Source organism: Haliotis rufescens, unplaced genomic scaffold (genome assembly GCF_023055435.1).
Source record: "Haliotis rufescens isolate VD_foot unplaced genomic scaffold, xgHalRufe1.0.p SCAF_8, whole genome shotgun sequence".
NCBI lineage: Eukaryota > Metazoa > Mollusca > Gastropoda > Lepetellida > Haliotidae > Haliotis > Haliotis rufescens.
In genome coordinates this window covers 34,090,292-34,109,843 of record NW_025964372.1, presented here as the reverse complement: position 1 = coordinate 34,109,843, position 19,552 = coordinate 34,090,292, and the positions used below count along the sequence as shown (strand labels likewise).

The window sequence follows — 19,552 nt, the reverse complement described above, 5'->3', positions numbered from 1 at the left end:
CATTCCTTGAGATATGGAGTCCACTCCACATGTACATCACAGCGCTCAGAGGTTAAGACAAATTTCACAAATTTCGACTTTCAAGTCCATGTGTCTTGGAAAAACTAAAATATATACACAATATTAAACATATAGCAAGTACTGCGAGAGAAGGGGACTTTGTTCAACAGATAACATAATCTATATATTGAACACTTGAATCCTTGTGGTTCTACAGTGCATGTGAAGTAACTGCTGAACATGACCCATACTGTCTAAACAAGCAATTTATTGCCATGTCACTTCAGACATGTCCCTAACAGACCTGGCCCTATCAGACCGGACACCCATCAGTCCGGACCCCCGTCAGTCCAGACCTTCTGGACGCATTCTGATACGCTGTCCTTTTTGTACACACCTGAGGAAATTTTAGGGATATGAAAGGACCAATGGCAAGAGTCATTTTACTACCTGTTCACTCTTCTGTTTCTGTGAACCATACAATACGATACAACCATCTTGCAGTCATCTGGAGAAGCATGCATTGTCCTTGTTCAACCCACAAGCAGGTATCCGCATCAAAATGAGATCAATGTCACGTGTAGATATATTCTAAACATGACGAACTATTAAACTGAAAACATGTGACGTTTAACTTTTCCCAAGGTGTATAATAGTAGATGTCACGAGCTAAATCCAAGCAGTCCACTATTCATTTCAAACTAGTTGTTTGTATAACATCACCAGTCCTTACAATCCATCACTAGTCTCGGACCAGCAAACAAGTGGCCGAGACTAGTGATAACTACGCTACTCCCAACGAATGAAGAAAGGGTTCCACTGTACCATACTGTTTAAGTGTATACTTTATATGTATAACTGTTTTGATATCTGATTGCTGACACAGTATTGGACATATGAGTCAGACTATTATAATAATGTAAACGGTCGGAATGACATCTACAAACTATGCTTATAAAGGGTGTACTAAAAGTGTAATAAATAATATTACCTTTGCAGCAACACCTGTACATTCTAAAGGACAAGATGGTTGTGGAGAGAAGAAAACAAAGTTGAATAGTATTAATGTTCAAAGTCAATTTTATCAATTTGAGTGATTATTGGAAACAGTTCAACAACAACAGTTTTTATTTAATTAATCTATTCACATGCTAATAATATATATAGGAAGATAAAACACGGTTTTGTACGGTAAACGTGATATATCATTGACATATTTCTTAAATGTGCAAGTCAACATTTATGAATGATAAGAAAAGTGAGAGTACAAATAAGAAATAAAGCAGAGCAATTAAGGGCGACAAACGTTGGAGTTAGTGTATACAACAAACGGAAGTTGACAATTGATTATTTAACGCACACATTCTCTTTCATCACTTCACACACATTCAGTCATCATGCGCTCTCAATGTTATTGACATGTGAACATTCAAAATGAGAGGAAGACATTCTATGTGTCAAGAACAATGACAACAAGAACAAACTGCAGTTTAGTGGCATAATAATCGTACATGAATTATCTTACCTATTCCTACATCATTAAAGTAGTTATAGACAAATATTATAATGGAGACGTGCATAACTCAGATCCTTTTTCTGACTGTAGATTTTTCGCAACTGCATTTCAAACTACACATGTAATAATAGAAATATATTTTTGTAGAATAAAGAATAGTACAGACGTATATATCTGGCACATTAATTTAAACAAAACATCGCAAATTATGTATTTCATATATTTGTGTAAACAAACAGGCTTTTACAAGAAAATATAGTTTTATAGTATAAAAGATGTTGGGATAAAACTAATGAAACAAAAATAAACAATATATGCAAAAACAAATATGGAAATACTTTATACAGGTGGGGGCGGGAATTACATAAATGTCCGCCGATTTTATCTTCTGGGGGCGAGCCTATACCAATAAAAGTTGTCCGGGGAGGGGGGGTATCGGGGGGGGGGGGGGTCGCTGTGTGGTGGTGGGTGTTATTTTGCGACACTGGGACAATAATTGCTAATGTGTCGTTTCTGAACACCAGCTGCGGTTCCACTTATGGCTTGAGTATTCTAAATTTAGATGCGACATATTGTTTCCGGTTCAAAATTCAATACAGGGATAAATAACACAGCTCTACCCTGTAAACATGGTATGTGTATACTGATATTAAATTCTGTTCAAAATGCAAGGTATCTTTAAACTTACCTGTATCAGCACCTGTTGTTGATTGATCAGAAGTGAAACGGTAGCCTCCACTTACAATTTCGTCGGAAAACCCATATACAGCGAATCTGCTGGCAGAGCGGACGATGTATCTGGTGTATGAACAGTGTGTTCCCGCTTTGTAATCACTGCCGGGGATGTCCACCCAGTCAAATGTAACAGGGGCTATATCATCAGACAATACTTCAATATCCGTTACGTGTTGCTTAGTCAGTATGTTTATACAGGTTGTATAAGGAATCAATGCACTGTTCACGAAATACGTAACTGGAACTACATCAACAAACCCAAGTGAATATACATCTGGTCTGTTTCTACAGAGGGTGGCCATGACAGGCCTTGTGGCATTAAGATATAGACTTTCATTACAAGCGAGGTATTGGCGATATACACGGTCGTCACCCAGAGAGAATGTAGATCCATTGTTCAACATAATTTCAGTGTTGCTCTGGTCACTAATAACTTGTAGCTGGTATGTTGCGTTCCCATAACAGAAGTAGTCCCCTATGTACATAACATACTCCGTCCCATGATGTCGTACAGGTAATAGTTGAGTCACGGCCGTGAAGTAATCGCCTTGCATTGCACCACTGAACACAGCTACAGTGTTTGTTGCGTTGATTACAGTTCCAGTCAGATCATAGTCACTCTTCATCGTGAAGGTCTGATACTCATCTAGAGTCACGTGAATCGTGTCTCCGTCATTGTAGGTGATGTTGTCATAGGTGACGTTCCCCTCCAGCATCAGCGTGATGTCCACGTCTGTCTTGTGGTTGTGGTTAGCTATCACTAACACCACGTGGCCCATGTCTCCCAGACAGGTGGATACTACATATCTGGACCCTAGGGCAAAGATCGGGAGGGGAGAAAAGACGCCATTTCCAATCTGTGTGTGAAGGCCCATGTTCTTACCAAAGACATGGATTACGAAAGCCTTGTTTTCCACACCCACCGTCACCCACAATGACATATCTGTGTGAGCATAAGTGTACCCGTATGGCGTTACAGTCCCTGTGACGTTATATCCCAGCTGTGGATAATCAACCAGAAAGGATCCCCCTGTTTCCCCAGCTGCCACTGCAACTACATCAGTATAATGCCAGCTATATTGAATAGATGCCAGTAGGTAGCTCTCACCTGGAAGAAGCATACACAGTTTGTTAGTAGTGTTTTAGATGGATAACAACTGTACATCCTAGCTTCTGACATTGTCAATCACATTGTTTTGTTCATCACTTCCTCGGTAAGTTACAGTGACGGTGTAACTGTAGGGCATTCTGAACATTCCCATGCTGAATGTAGTTGTCACCCGTTTGGATTGACTATATGTTTTACAGCGATACAGTTGGTCGTAACATGACTGTCAGCATAAATATGTGGCCACATCTACCGAATGGAAGTGTATGAAACAGTTAATATGAAAACATAAGTATGATCATGTGTGCTGCTGTGGATATGAATACGTCCCACTGTTATTATCGTAGTTAGCGATTCAGAGAGTCGCCATACATTTGGAAAGAAAAGTTGAGCACTACTCTTCTTTATGTTCCTTTACCCCGTCCTGTTATGTATCTCTGTACATATGACGTTGATGTCTGATATATATATTAAATACCACCGATATATGTTGAAAATGTAGCTTCAGAATATAGTGTGTTTCTTAAGATCGTCACGAGTTCTGAGGCATATGGTAAGACGCAAAGCTTTAGAAGGATGTTCAAAAATCTTTAGCTATTCAGTTAAAGCACATCACTTTAGATACTCGTTTCCGGTATAGTATTTGAAAACGAGCATGTCATAATGGAAACAAAAACAAATATGTCAAGTGATTTTAATATATTTTTATTTTGTATGGAATGTGCTGACTCCGAAGCGACCATTGTTTGTTTTATCCCCATAATGCCGACATTTTACCAAAACTCAAATAATAGATCTATTCAGATATTATTAACCATTTTATATATCATAAGACTTATAATATTCTCAACAACAAAAGTTCCTGTGACACCAATGTTTTAGTGTATTTTTCAAACAAGTAAAGTTTGTTTTTCAATATTGTAGTTCTTGAATTGAATCAACTCACAAAAACGCAACTGCTACAGAAAAGCATGCATTTCATGCAAAAGTTGACTTTTATGCAAGCCCCATGTATTTTACTAGCCAAGAATGGGCATAAAAACATGCACGTCAACAGGATTCCATATGCATTGTTTAGCTGCGTGCTGACAACAACCACTCAGAAATACAACAAAATTAGGCAATTATTCAACATTACGAAGAGCCACGCCTGTCCGAAAATGAGCGTCTGCGAGCCATTGGTATGCTTGAGTTAGGATCGAGTCAACGTGATGTTGGAAGACAATTTAACGTCCACAGAAACTCCATTTGGTGTTTATGGCAACGTTGGCAACAGATGAATGCAGTCAGAGACCATCCTCAGAATGGCTGACCACGCATAACCAATAACCAACAAGACAACTGGTTTCGAACAACACACGTACGAAATCGATTCCAGTCAGCAACAGTGACTGCAAGAAGAATCCCTGGCCTTCGACGAATATCTTCACAAACCGTATGTCGTCGCCTCAGATGTGCAGGGATTGTTGCCAGAAGACCCGCCAGACGCGGGACGGCCATGCAGTGGGGAGAAGTTCTATTCACTGACGAATCTCGTTTTCACACCAGTCACAGCGATGGACGGATTCGAGAGAACCGACGTCGAGGTGAGTCATTGTGTCATTGGAGAAGGTCGGTTCGGGGGCGGCAGCGTTATGGTATGGGGTGGGATTACAGCAAGACAGAGGACCCATTTCATAATAGTAGAGGGAAATCTCAATGGACAGCGCTACCGCGACCATCGGCCCTGTTGTTCTACCGTTTTTGCGTCGTCATGGCCTGGGCATTACCTTTCAACATGACAACGCCCAGCCTCATATTGCTTGACTTGTTCAGGATTCTCTTCAACAAAACAACGTGAATGTCATCCCCTGGCCAGCTCGCTCCCCTGATCGCTCACCAATCGAGCACATGTTGGATGAGATGGATCGGCGCCTTCGACGTGAACCACGTGTTCCACAGACACTCCAGGAACTTCGAAACATGCTCCAGCAGATATGGACAGATATCCCACAGGACTTTGTGCGACGCCTGGTCCATTCCATGAGACGAAAATGTGTTGCTTGGATCGCAACCAGAGGTGGACACACACGCTATTGATTTGTAAATTGACATTTTGGCATGTCCATGTTGTTGTTTTTTATGAAATCACGCATTTTCTTAGTCAGTATGGCAAATTAAACCATTTGAACATTTACAGGAGTTTTTTATCCGTTGCAAACCGAAATTGTTTCAGATTTGGTAAAAAACAAAACTTTGCATTAAATCTTATTCGATGTCACAGGAACTTTTGTTGTTCAGTATAATATTTTAGTATTACAACTTTGAAATACATGTTTGTTATTCCTTATATTGTGTATACTTGCATCACATCGGGCTTTCCTCCAACATCAAGCTAACATGCCATGATATAACTGAAATACTGCTCAAAGCGGCTTTTAACAAATCTCGCATACTCAAAGAAGCTATGTCTATACTTATACCATCAGTGTATTCTTGTCCGCCAGTCTGGGTGTTGTTAGATACAGGTGTGGGTAGTGCCGTTGTACCTGCGGCAGTTGAGGCCGGGGTTTGTGTCATCGGAGTTGCTGAACCTAAACAGAAACCAGATCTTAGATACTCTTTTAAGAGTTGCTAGTCCGAGGTTTCAAATCACATAACATTCTTCTTAACATGAAAACAGCTGATATTAATGTCGCAGATTCGCGTATTAATTTCAACACTACTCTACATTCGATAGCTTTATGTCATGTCTAATTCACGCATGTGGAATATACATAATCCCTAAAATTATATGCTTATTATGTAAATATACATATGACCTTTTTGGTACTATTCTTTTGGTATCAAGACTCGTTTGTGCATTCCAGCTCTTGTACAGATTCTATTTGAAATGCTCCAATTTGGAATGCTTCATGTAGTTGCAGCTGGCAAAACTACCTGGGACTCACATAGTGGTAGGGGTATGTAATAAGGTTTCCTTCTCTGCAGTCATACAGAATATAGAATGACAGACATGACGTGACTAGGCCCTGGGGTTACTATGACACAGGGGAACTCAGGCGTACAGAAGAGGACATAACAACATGTGCAGACAAATGTTCCCTTTGTCCTCTCCATGCCCGGCGTATTAACCTTGAAGTTCAAAACTCCCTGGGGGAGGAGTTGATCAATCAACTACTTAGAATAACAGATGTGCTTGAAAGGAATTTGATAGTGGAGGCATGCCTCATGAGTAAATGTCTTACTTCTTTGAGTGGCATTTAGAAGTTGGAATGGTAACTAAGACAAAATTGTTATGGATGAGCAACTTCTTTATTACAATTGGGCGACGTTTCGGTGCAGATTCTAACACCGTTATCAAGCAAATGATTTGCTTAGAATCTGCACCGAAACGTCACCCAATTGTAATAAAGAAGTTGCTCATCCATAACAATTTTGTCTTAGTAAATGTCTAGTTGAAAAGAAAGACAAGGTAAGAAATGTCGACGAGAGTTCACTGTATCAGGTCCTGTGGAGTTTCATTTTCTGTTTGGGAAAAGAGATAGAGCAAAAAACTAAATTGGACTCTCGGTACAGGAAAAGAAAAAAGCTTTTGAATGATCTACCTCCAAAGCTTTGATTCTAATTAAATCCTGACACTGAGAGCCAGCGTCCCTGGTTTTGTTGCTCGCTATGGCTCTGTTCGTGATTCAATTGTCAGGCCCTTGAAAAAATTAATGATGAAATAAATAAGACACACCAACCAAAATCAAATGTCCGAAAACTAATGGAGAACCATAGAGATCTTTATTGAGAAAAGAGCCAAAACACCAAAAGGAAGGCTGTGTATTGGCAAGAAACGATGATTGAAGTGAGACAGGCGAAAAGGTCAAACATAAACAAAGAAATTACATCTTAACCATTCCGAGATGTCAGTTTGAGTGAACTGTCAGTCTCGGAGCTCCGTGACTTCTTACAAACTCATAATGTGACAACAAAGTCCAAATCAAGGCCCAAACTTCTAGAGATGGCAAGCAAATATAAGAGATATTTGTACGTCTGTTTATGTGTTTAGGACATGTGAAATCCTAGTGTTAAAGTTTAGCATAATGCAATATATTATTAATTTCTTCATGAAAAAAGATATCTTACCTCGATGCAACATTTTGTTTATGTCGTGTGTTGGCTGATATTTCGACTTTTAAGGTGCTTGTATAATTGTTTTGTTCATAAGGTAATATCATCCCTTGTGGTAGTTTTTTCAAACAGGTTGTATTGCAAAATATACTTGAAATGATTACTTTACATAATATTCCGATTGTAAACCAATATATGATGAAAATATTAAAGTATTACGTACCAAGTTATACATTCATATGCATTCACATAATACAAAACAATGTTGTTTTAGTTATCCACACAAACTGCAATGTATACTATCTACACAGAATTTATCTACACGTGGGCTCGAACATACAGTGTACAGCACTGGGGTCGTGCTATAATTGAAAACACTAATTAACTCTTGCTTATTAACCACAATTAGTACTGCAGGAGTAATCGCCGATGACTGCAAGATAATATTATCAACGCATTATTTGGCCTTTTCGTTGTGCATGAGTAAGGTTTCATGTATCCGTTGTCGTTACACTGACAATAAGCATGTGTTATTGCAAAAAACCTGTTTTAAACGTGTCCTGAACAAACTCAAATTATGATGATAATAAAACGTTAACGTCAGAGAATAGTCTCTCTTGATTATCCCCCGAATTAGATTCAACTGGGCGAAAAAGGCAAAACAGTGGTGACAATTATGAGAATGTATCACAACAAATCAGGTATGACACCAGGTATTAGCGAACAAGGCTCAGCATGTCCTGCTCTACCGCTCACGCCTATCCAGTCTTTGTTAAACAGTGTTTGATTACAATAACAACTAATTGTTATATCAAGCGGGTATGAAACACAAACATGCGTTGTTATACCTAATTCTTTCTTCATAACAAACCCAGTTAACGTAAAAGATTAGTTGACATCATAGAAACAATGTATGTGTGGATAGGTATTCAAGGGGATATGTATAAACAGGGTTGTTAAATCAGGGAACATGTATACTCACTGAAACGTTTAGGGAATATTCCCTGCGTGAATCAGACATTACATATTTAATGTAGCATTTACACTACATTCCACCATCGGTGGATCCATTGGAAATATTCCATGCAGTCGTTGTTTCCAACCAACAAATCAAGCGACGGCTAGATGGTAACAACTAGTACCAAGACCAACAAGCACTCAGAATACGTCACATAATAGGAAATATTTCCCTCTTGACACAATGTGCAACGTAGGCCATAGTCTTCTCTTTAAATTGATTAAATGTCAGACAACTGTAGGATTTTTCACAAAGTTGATGGTATAGGGCTCATTTGACTTTAAACAACCTCATTTAATTTAAGCTGACTAAAAAATAGACACGCGTTACTACCACACCGCATACCGGTGCAGTGTATACACAGCCAACTATCTCACCTTACATGACAATACTAGCTTCTGTTTGGTTAAGGAGCGGGCAATTATTTTTGCATGTAGACTGTTCATGTAGCCTACTCATGTAGCCCGCTCATGTACCCCGCTGAGAAATCGATCAGAACACACCTTGAGTAACGTGGGTTCGAAGTTCAGTGAGAATACGTCTCATAACGCCAAAGATACGATTAACTCTTTCCAGAGGACTGTTGGTAAGGTAATGCTTAAGCCAACAAGAATGTTCTTATTACAACAAAAGATAACATACCGTCAACGATTCCAAGTAATACCAGGAGTAGTGCCACCTCTATGAAACACTCCATCGTTACAGACCTTCGCCTGTACGGTATAGAGCTGTGACTACGCTCTGTTTGGCAGGGTGGTTTCAGGTAACCTGTAATGTTTGGAGGACACCTCACTGTGCCCTCACCTATTGTGGTGGGTAAAAGGGCAGTCGGCTTTTGTAAATGGGGTGACAATTTACTATAGTCTGGCATATGTTTATGCAATTATATATATACAAGGACTTGTCAAAATGTTCTAAGCCTAACAAACAAAACCAACAATTTTTAAAGTGTTTATTTTTATTTTTCAACATAATCTCATTGCTTTTCAATACACTTCTCATATCGAGCTTTTCAATTCTAGTCAGGGAAGTAGTTTTCGAATTCTGAAGCCACACTGAAAACCCCATTCGTGGCAGCTTTGAGGACACCGTTGTCGTGACAGCGCTTCTCACGTAGGTGTTCTTTCAGTTTAGGAAACAGGTGGAAATCACTTGGTGCCAGGTCTGGCGAGCATGTAGATTGAGGAAGCTTTTCGAACCCACGTCGTCACACAGCAGCCTTTGCAAGTCGAGAGGTGTGAGAAGAGGCACAGTCATGAAGTAGTGGGACTCCAACAGTCGACATTCCTCGCCGCTTTTCTTTGATAGAATCTTCCAGGCGATGCAGCGAATGAACAATGTAGGCACCGGCAATCATCTTTTGACTTTCAGTGTAATCAACAAGGAGCCGACCCTTTGCGTCCGAGAGTACAGTGGCCCAAACTTTCTTCACTGATCTGGAAGACTTGAATTTCTTTGGTGCCGGAGAAATGGAATGTTGCCATTCCATGGACTAACGTTTTGACTCAGGATCAAAGTGGTAGACCCATGTTCCATAACCTGTTACTTATGAATTATGAATTTGACAACATCCTCATCAATTAGCTTTTAGTGTTCTCTGACATGTCAGTTCTTTTTTTCTTTTAGATCAGACTTTAGAAACCTTGGCACCCAACGAGCAGATATCTTAATCATCTGTAAATGTACTTTTATCTCAAGTCCCAAACTGTTCATCTCCATTTCAAACGGCCCCAACAGACCAAATACAGCAACTTGCAATGAACTACTCAAACAATATATTACATTGACTATTTCACTTTGTTATGTTGAAAGTTAGTCAGGCTAAGAACCTTTTGACCAGCCCTCGTACACATTACAAATCTACAGATATAATACACTATAAAATACATTGCAGAATCCCCATTAAGATACATATTCAATTGATGTCAATTATATGAATATTGTTATTGATTTAATTGACATATCTAATGGTTAACGCCTACATACATCTTCAAACATTGTACGATACATATTCTCAAACATGCTCTGGAAATACATGTTATGAAATGGTTTGTAATGTACAGTTAACATGTTCATTTACATATACAACCATCTTCAAACACGTTCACAGGCCGTAAGATACTAGTGATACTACTTGTGTTGATGGCCTGACTGTATGCTACTAATGATACTGCATGTGTTCATTCCCTAGCTTTATGATACTGGTGGTACTGTTTGTGTTGACAACTTGGCTGTATGCTGCTGATGATGCTGCTTGTGTTCATTGCCTAGCTGTATGACACTGGTGATACTACTTGTTTTCATTGCCTGGATACTCATGTATGATATTGGTGATACTGCTTGTGTTGATAGCCTGACTACACAAAGTGTACACACCTGTTTTAATACCATCCAAAGTGCAATAAAACAGATTGAAATGTTATATATTAATGCATCAACAATAACAACTTCACAGACGGCTTATTAGGTCATTAACACACACAAAAATGTATGCAACAATACGAAATCAATGACATCGTTCAGCTAAACATATAATGCAACAAAAGCCCTTCCTATCCTATTATTAGCCAATCAGGAAACACTCGTCCGTTTGTGGGCATGGTCTCTTTTTTCCCTTTATAGAAACATGAATGCCAAAAAAATAATCTTTGTTTGCAAAGAGCCCCATAAAACAATGTGACATCATATTAATGCACTGTCATGAATAACTGAAGATGACGTCATCCATTGTTCCCGATGTCAGAAGAGAGTTTATGTGAGGAGTTGTTTGTAAGGAGGTTTCTGATTGTGAAAGAAGCATATATTCATTGACACTTCTGACTGTTCCAGGCAAACAAAAGTACACACTGCCCATCTACAAGGCCCTGGTGAGGGGGTCGGACGCAGCTAAGACATTTGCCTCCACCGTCTACGAGGAAACCAAACATCGGCTGCATTTGCAAGTCTCCAACTACGTGGCTGAAGCAAAGGGCTGAAGAAATAACGTCACACCTGCTGGTGGTGTCATACAGAGACGGAAGGAGGACACAGTCAACTTTCTTAAGTCTTTCAATGAGATTATTTTGAGAGATAGTAGTAGCCTGTGTACCGAAATGTCGCTTTGAAAGAATGAAGAAGTTAAAAATGATAAGACAACTCTGTGTTCCTTGATACTACAGCTTTCGAATGCCCTTGAAGCTATTGATTGAAGGAGGAGGAGAATAATGAACTATCAGCGTGACTGGATGATCCTCTAATGTCATGGGGGAAGTCCGTTGTGATAGTGCACTTATTCAGATGTCAGATTTAATACTTTTATACACATTCAATCTTATAATAAAACTTTTCTTTATTTATCTCTCGGAATATGTGATGATAGTATCTGTCTACCATGATTTTAGGGTATATTTGAGTGGTTAGTGAGAGGGATCATGTCAATGTACCTCTGATTTAACACTGTTTGCTGAGTAATACTATACACAAAGTTGCACTTTATTACGTTTTCAACCATTTGATTCTGTCCAAGCTTTCAACGGACTTCCGTGTTGAGGTAAGACACTCTGTTATAAGGATCTAGATAGTACGTTGCTCAGTGCATTGCATCGATCACACCTTTGCCAGTAACCGCTGGTGGTCACTTCAATCCCAGTCTGTGATATACGACACCTGACATGCTGACGGACACACAAAGCTGTGTTAACAACGCACTTGTTGAGTACACGATGCAACTGAACATGAAACATTGTACAGATACAATCTGTCTTTATACATATCTACATACTTTCACAGAACCACAGACCAATCACTGTCATTAACTGATGGAGGACACAGGGAAGGGGTATCATTCACGGATTCGTGAGTCCTTGATACAGAGTTATTGCCCTTGGTATGTAGTGATAGATTTACATCCACAGAGAAACTTTGTAAGTCAAGACTCCGTTAATCCGTAAACCATTCAGTCAATTCCTGGATTTAAGAGTCCTGGATACAGAGGTATGGCCCTTGGTATCTAGTTATAGATTTATATGTACAGAGAAACTTTGTTGGTCCCATCTGTAAAAAGGTTATTAGTCCAGACTCCTGCTCTGTATGATATTTAACATATTCTCCTTATCCAGGACAAGTTGATGTTATCGTGTTATTCTGAAACGTGTACGACATACTCAGGGTTGAACACAATGCATAGTCCAATTGTTGCCTTGAATGGATTCAAGATTTGTTACTTGTATATTTCTGTGCCTTTGATAATACGGTAAAGACATACAAATACATAATTGTATTGAGATCAAATTTTCCCTCAAGGTATCAAAAAACAATTTTGTTCTGAATTCATTTTCAAAGCACTGAATCACATCCAATGTCATAAGCAATAGAGAGAAATTAAATGTATTTTTCTGAGACTGTGAATTTTTAACAAGCTCAAACTATCAGATAAGCAAATTTCATGTCACTTTAGAAAGAGTTGGCACTGACAATAACTTTGAAGTAGTCTAATCAATAGTAATATGTGTATAACATTGTTGTCACTCATTATTAAAATTCACTGCAACTATCATGCTTTGGAATTATCTTTCCTTATCAAATGTTGTCCTACATTGGTCAGATCTCTTTGTCATAGAACGGAGGCCAGGTTGTAGGTGCCTTGCATTAGACATATGGTTACTGCTCAACTTAAAATTAAGAAACTGAATTAAATCAGTGTTGTTCCAGGGTAATAGATCCCAAGCAAGAGAGGCGACCAAGGGGATCGGGCGGTCAGGCTCGCTGACTTGATTGATGCATGTCATCGTATTCCAGTTGGACTGGTTGTCTGGTCCAGACTCGATTATTTACAGACTGCTGTTATATAGGCGTACTATTGTGTCGTGTGACGTTAAACTACGAATAAACAAACACTCTCGGCTTTACTCCCACATTAACGTGAAAAATGATCAATGCGGTGATAAACACCTCTCACTCACTGTGGAGAGTTTAGTGAGCTTTCACCTGGACATTTCTTACTGGACGGGGTCAAGTGAGTTAATTGTTTTTCACCGCTATGAAGTGTTTTTCAATTAAACCACAGTGTGTGCGTTAATATGGGAGAAAAGTCCAACGTGATGCAGGTCTTAAGAGGTTTGACCACCATTGTGAAAACTAGGAGCATGAGTGCAGTGGGGACAACCAAATAACCATAATCGGGGACATCTGGAATTCGAACCCACAATCACAGGATCCTGGCACACATAAGCGTTGCAAACACTCTGCCACAATTATGCTCTACACCATTCTCTATTGTGAGGGCAGCATATCAAGAAACCAGGTGTTGATGTTATTCGAAATCCCTGAGGCACAGCCAACACCTGGATAGGGACCGTTTCCTCATCCTCATGAGGGAGACCCTATAGAGGTGTCCTTGTCTCATGGGAGAAGTGACTTTGCAGTGGCATGTATGAGCGTTCGCTTGCAGTCAGTCAGTGAGTATGGTTTCACGCCGCTTTTAGCAATATTCCAGCAATATCACGGCGGGGGACACCAGAAATGGGCTTCACACATTGTACCCATGTCGGGAATCGAACCCGGGTCTTCGGCGTGACGAGCAAACGCTTTAACCACTAGGCTACCCGACCGCCCCTGCGTTCGCTTGCAAGATGGTACGGACTCCACACTATATTGTGTAGGCGTCACGGTACTTGCTGCACTTTTCTGTCTGAGTAGGGTATACATGCTGATCTGCGGCATGGTATCTCACACGCACGCACGCACGCACGCACACGCTCGCACACACACACACGGCGCGGCGTTGAACCCCATTTCACCACACCTCCCCTTGTCTGGTCAGGCCTTCTGGCTGGGCTGATTGCTGCTCTCAAGTACCCCGTTGACGAGTATAGTTGCGTATATTTTCAGTCACTAGTTTGCATAATCTGGACTAAAACGCAATGACGAATGGCACGGGTTTGGTGCTGACGAACAAAGAAAGATAATCATGGCAAATTCGGATTCGAACCCTTGTTTCTGGCACACCAGGGACGAACATATGCAGAGCGAATTCCGGGCCTAACCCGATTATACGTTTTGTCATGTTCTCTGAACCGAAGTTGATTTTTCCCATTAGGCGACAGCAACGAATACATCTGTAGCCTCTAAAAACAAACACACTTCCGTGAAGAACCGGGTTAGAATGGATCCGCAGAAACCCACGTGTGTCCTAAGAGGCGACTCTTCTGTCGTCATCGGACTATCAGTCATGCTGACTTGGTTGATGCATGTCATCTAACCAAATTGCGTAGATCCATGTTCATGGTGTCACTCACTGGATTATCTGATGCACACTCCAGTGCGGAGTTCAACAACAAACAAACAGAAACAGCCATACACAAAGACATGCTTCATTGTTATACACTTTGAGTGAAACAACAAACAATCAACGTGAATGGGGAAACAGTCACATTCGGTGTCACGTCCACAGCAAGTGTAAATCAGTGTCCAGAGGTTTAGGCCAAATCACAACTTTCGATCTTCAAGCTCTTGTGTCTTGGAGAATCTAAAATATAAACAACCTGTCAAATATGCAACATTTTTGACAACTAGAAAATGGAATATTGATCAACCGATAATTGAATGTAAAAACTCAAATTTGAATCGTTCTACGATAGGCGTGAATTTTGCCATTAGCAAGGGTTTGGTGATGACAAACTTAGGAAACCCATGGTTAAAGGTTATTCATTCAATTTGACGACAGCAGTTAATACATCTGCAGGCTCTAGAAACAAACATACCCCAAGTGTAGATCCGGGATAGAATGGGTCTTCAGCAGACCATGCTTGTCGTAAAAGGCGACGGGTGGTTAGGCTCGCTGACTGGGTTGGTGTATGCCATCATCCCATTTGCGTAGACAGATGTTCATGGTGGCAATCACTGGATTGTCTGGTCGCTTGCGGCGTTAAACAACAAACAGGCAAACAATTAAACAAACATAGCATAAAAATGCTTCAGTATTGTACGCTTTGATCAAAACTACAAACAATGAGCATGGAAGGGGAAAGAATCACATTCCTTGAGATACCGTTTCACATCGTCAAGTCCACACCACTTGTACATCAGTGTCCAGAGGTTAAGCCATTTCACAAATTTCGATCTTCAAGCTCATAATTATGTCTTTGGGAAACTAAAATATCTACACAATGTTAACCATATAGCAATGACTACAAGAGAAGGGGACTTTGATCAACAGATAACTGAATTAATATATTGAACATTTGAAACCTCGTCGTTCTACAGTGCATGTGAAGTTACTGCTGAACATGGCCCATAATGTCTAAACAAACAATTTACTGCCATGTCCCTTTCAGTCCCGAACTCCGTCCACATACATGTACGTTGTCCATATATCTATACCTCTGGGAAAATGTTAAGCATGTTAAGCGTCCCATAACAATAGTTATATGACTACCCATTCACCCTTCTGCTTCTCCGTACGAATCATCATGCAGTCATCTGGAGAAGCATGCATTGCATTGTCCTATAAGCAGATATCAGCATCAAAAGGTCATCAATATCACATTATGAGTACATTCTAAACATGGAGATCTATCAAACTGATGTCACGAACTAAATCCAAGCAGTCCACAATTCATTTCAAATTAATTGTTTGTATAATATCAACAGCCCTTACAATCTATCACTAGTCTCGGACCAGCAGACAAGTGGCCATGTCGACCCGACATAACTCCCAACCAATCACCCGTTAACACGAGTATTTCATCACCTGATATTAAAGGGTTCCAATGTACCGTACTGTAAGTCTATACTTCATATGTAACTGTTCACATTATTATATTTGATTTGATGTTTGATTGCAGACACACTATTGAATATACGAGTCAGATTATTATCATAATGTAAACGGTTGGAATGATACCAACAAACTATGCTCATAGAGGGTATACTATAAGTTTACTAAATCATATTACCTTTGCAGCAACACCTGTACATTCTAAAGGACAAGATGGTTGTTGAGTTGAATAGAATAGATGTTAAAATGTCAATATTATCAATTTGAGTGATTATTGGAAACAGTTCAACAACAAAAGTCTTTTACTTAATCAAGCTATTCACATGTTAATGTTAGGTAAATATGACATGGTTTTGTACAGCAAACACGATATACGATTGACATATTTCTTAAATGTGCATAGTCAACATTTATGAATGATAAGAAAAGTGAGAGTACAAATAATAAATAAAGCAGAGAGATTAAGGGCGACAAATGTTGGAGTTAGTGTAAACAACAAACGGAAGTTGACAGAATTGATTATTGAAGGCACACATTCTCTTTCATCACTTCACACACATTCAGTCATGATGCCCTCTCAATAATATTGACATGTGAACATTCAAATTGTGAAGAAGACATTCTATATATCAAATACACTCACAATGACTGCAGTTTGGTGGTATAGTAATTGTACATAAATTGTCTTACCTATTCCTAAATTATTAGAATAGTTGACAAATATCATGAATGAGACGTGCATCTCAGATCATTATTTTCTGATAGTAGACTTCTCTACTGCATTTCAAACTGCATATGTAATCACACAAATATATTTTTCGAAAATAAAGAATAGTACAGATGTATGGCACATTAATTTAAACAAAACATCGCAAATGATGTATTTCATATGTTTTTGTAAACAAAGAGGCTTTTACAAGAAAAAATAGTGTTTTAGTATAAAAGATGAGGGGGATAAAACTAATGAAACAAAAATATACAATATATGCGAAAACAAATATGGGCATTCTTTATACAGGTGGGGGCAGGAATAACATATACGTCAGCCGATTTAACCTTCTGGGGGCGTGCCTGTACCAATGAAAGTTGTCCGGGGGGAGGGGCGGGGGGAGGTGGTCGGTGTGTGGTGGTGGTGGGTGTTATTTTGCGACACTGGGACATAAATTGCTAATGTGTCCTTTCTCAACACCAGCTGCGGTTTTCTAAATTTAGATGTGACATACTGTTTCCGGTTCCAAATTCAATACAGGGACAAATATACAAATAACACAGCTCTATACTGTAAACACGGCCTGTGCATACTGTGCATTAGATTCTTTCCCAAATACAGCGTGTCGTTCAACTTACCTGCATCAGCACCTGTAGTTGGTGGATCAGAAGGGAAACGGTAGCCTCCATTAACAATGTCCCAGGAAAACCCATATACAGCGAATCTGCTGGCAGAGCGGATGATGTATATGCCGAATGAACAACTTCTTCCCGCTTTGTAATCACTGCCGGGGATGTCCACCCAGTCCAGTGTAGCAGGGGCCATATCGCCAGTAAACACTTCAATATCCATTACATGTTGTTTAGTCAGTATGTTTATACACTCTGTATCAGGAATCAATGCACTGTTCACGAAATACGTAACTGGAACTACAACAACAAACCCATGCTGAGATACATCTGTGCCGTTTCTACACAGGGTTGCCATGACAGGCCTTGTCGCGTTAAGATATAGACTCTCGTTATAGGCGAGGTATTGGCGATATACACGGTTGTCACCCAGAGAGAATGTAGATCCATTGTTCAACATAATTTCAGCGTCGCTCTGGTCACTAATAACTTGTAGCTGGTATGTCGCGTTCCTATAATAGGAGTCGTCACCTGTATACAAAACATACTCCGTCCCATGATGTCGTACAGGTAATAGTTGCGTCACGGCCGTGAAGTAATCGCCTTGCATTGCCCCACTGAACACAGCTACAGTGTTTGTTGTGTTGATTACAGTTCCAGTCAGGTCATAGTCACTCTTCATTGTGAAGGTCTGATACTCATCTAGAGTCACATGAATCGTGTCTCCGTCGTTGTAGGTCATGTTGTCATAGGTGACGTTCCCCTCCAGCATCAGCGTGATGTCCACGTCTGTCTTGTGGTTGTGGTTAGCTATCACTAACACCACGTGGCCCATGTCTCCCAGACAGGTTGATACTACATACCTTGACCCTAGGGCAGAGATCGGGAGGGGAGAAAAGAAGCCATTTCCCATGTATGTGTGAACGCCCATGTTCTTACCAAAGACATGGATTACGTAAGCCTTGTTTTCCACACCCACCGTCACCAACAATGACGGATCTATGTTAGCATAAGTGATCCCGTGTGGCGTTACAGTCCTTGTGTCGTTATATCCCAGCTGTGGATAATCAACCAGAAAGGACCCCCCTGTTTCTCCAGCTGCCACTGCAACTACATCAGTATAATGCTGATATTGAAAAGATGCCAGTAGGTAGCTCACACCTGGAAGAAGCATACACAGTTTGTTAGTAGGGTTTTAGATGGATAACACTTGCACATCATAGCTTCTGACACTTCCTCGGCAAGTCACAGTGACGGTGTAACTGTAGGGCATTCTGAACATTCCCACGCTGAATGTCGTTTTACAGCGATACAGTTGGTTGTTATATGACTGTAAGTATACATATGTGGCCACATCTACCGAATGGAAGTGTATGAAATAGTTAATATGAAAACATAAGTATGATCATGTGTGCTGCTGTGGATATGAATACGTCCCACTGTTATTATCGGTGTTAGCGAATCAGTGAGTCGCCATACATTTGGAAAGACAAGTTGAGCACCACCCTTCTTTATGTTCCTTTACCCCGACCTTCCATGTATCTCTGTACATATGACGTTGATGTCTGATATATGTCCAAGATACCACCGATATCTGTTGAAAATGTAGCTCCAGAATATTGTATGTTTCTTAAGATCATCATGAGTTCTGAGTCATATGGTAAGATGCAAAGCTTTAGAAGGATTTTCAAAAATCTTTAGCTATGAGTCAGTTAAAGCACATCACCTTAGATGCTAGTACTCGATTCCGGTATAGTATTTCAAAACGAGCATGTCATAATGGAAACAAAACCAAATGTGTCAAGTGATTTTAATTTTATTTTATTTTATATGGAATGTACTCCGAGCCGACCATTCTTTGTTTTATCCCCATAATGCCGACATTTTACCAACACTCAAATAATTGATATATTCAGATATTTTTAACAATTTTATATATCATGAGACTTTTAATATACTCAACAACAAAAGTTCCTGTGACAC

At 39.8% G+C, this 19,552-nt stretch overlaps 3 protein-coding genes across 4 annotated transcripts in view; all 3 read right to left on the bottom strand.

The window, feature by feature from the left end:
• LOC124120969 overlaps positions 1–19,552 on the bottom strand; it is a 260,732-nt gene that overhangs the window by 104,039 nt on the left and 137,141 nt on the right. Inside the window, exon 9 of the mRNA XM_048389199.1 lies at positions 17,579–18,730. Within this exon, the coding sequence (XP_048245156.1) occupies positions 17,579–18,730 (1,152 nt within the window). The remainder of the gene's footprint in view (positions 1–17,578; positions 18,731–19,552) is intronic.
• LOC124141777 (IgGFc-binding protein-like) overlaps positions 1–19,552 on the bottom strand; it is a 108,106-nt gene that overhangs the window by 45,624 nt on the left and 42,930 nt on the right. The window contains exon 6 of one of the 2 annotated variants that reach the window (XM_048389203.1): positions 14,810–14,980. The exons of the other annotated variant lie outside the window; for it this stretch is intronic. The gene's annotated coding sequence lies outside the window, so the exon portion shown is untranslated. Of the gene's footprint in view, positions 1–14,809; positions 14,981–19,552 lie in introns of those variants that run through there. 2 annotated transcript variants of the gene reach the window in all.
• LOC124141766 lies at positions 1,975–9,219 on the bottom strand. The gene is made up of 3 exons (XM_048389209.1): positions 9,118–9,219; positions 5,822–5,932; positions 1,975–3,359 (listed from the first exon to the last, which is right to left on the bottom strand). The coding sequence occupies exons 1-3, from the start codon at positions 9,170–9,172 to the stop codon at positions 2,107–2,109; spliced, it is 1,419 nt and encodes a 472-aa protein (XP_048245166.1). The 5' UTR covers positions 9,173–9,219; the 3' UTR covers positions 1,975–2,106.

Excerpts from the sequence above, each read along its gene's own strand:
- LOC124141766 (XM_048389209.1), bottom strand. The coding sequence starts at position 9,172 with ATGGAGTGTTTCATAGAGGTGGCACTACTCCTGGTATTACTTGGAATC. Across the intron at positions 5,933-9,117 it reads ATTACTTGGAATCGTTGACG|GTTCAGCAACTCCGATGACA; the intron begins GTATGTTATCTT and ends GTTTCTGTTTAG. Across the intron at positions 3,360-5,821 it reads CGGACAAGAATACACTGATG|GTGAGAGCTACCTACTGGCA; the intron begins GTATAAGTATAG and ends TGCTTCTTCCAG.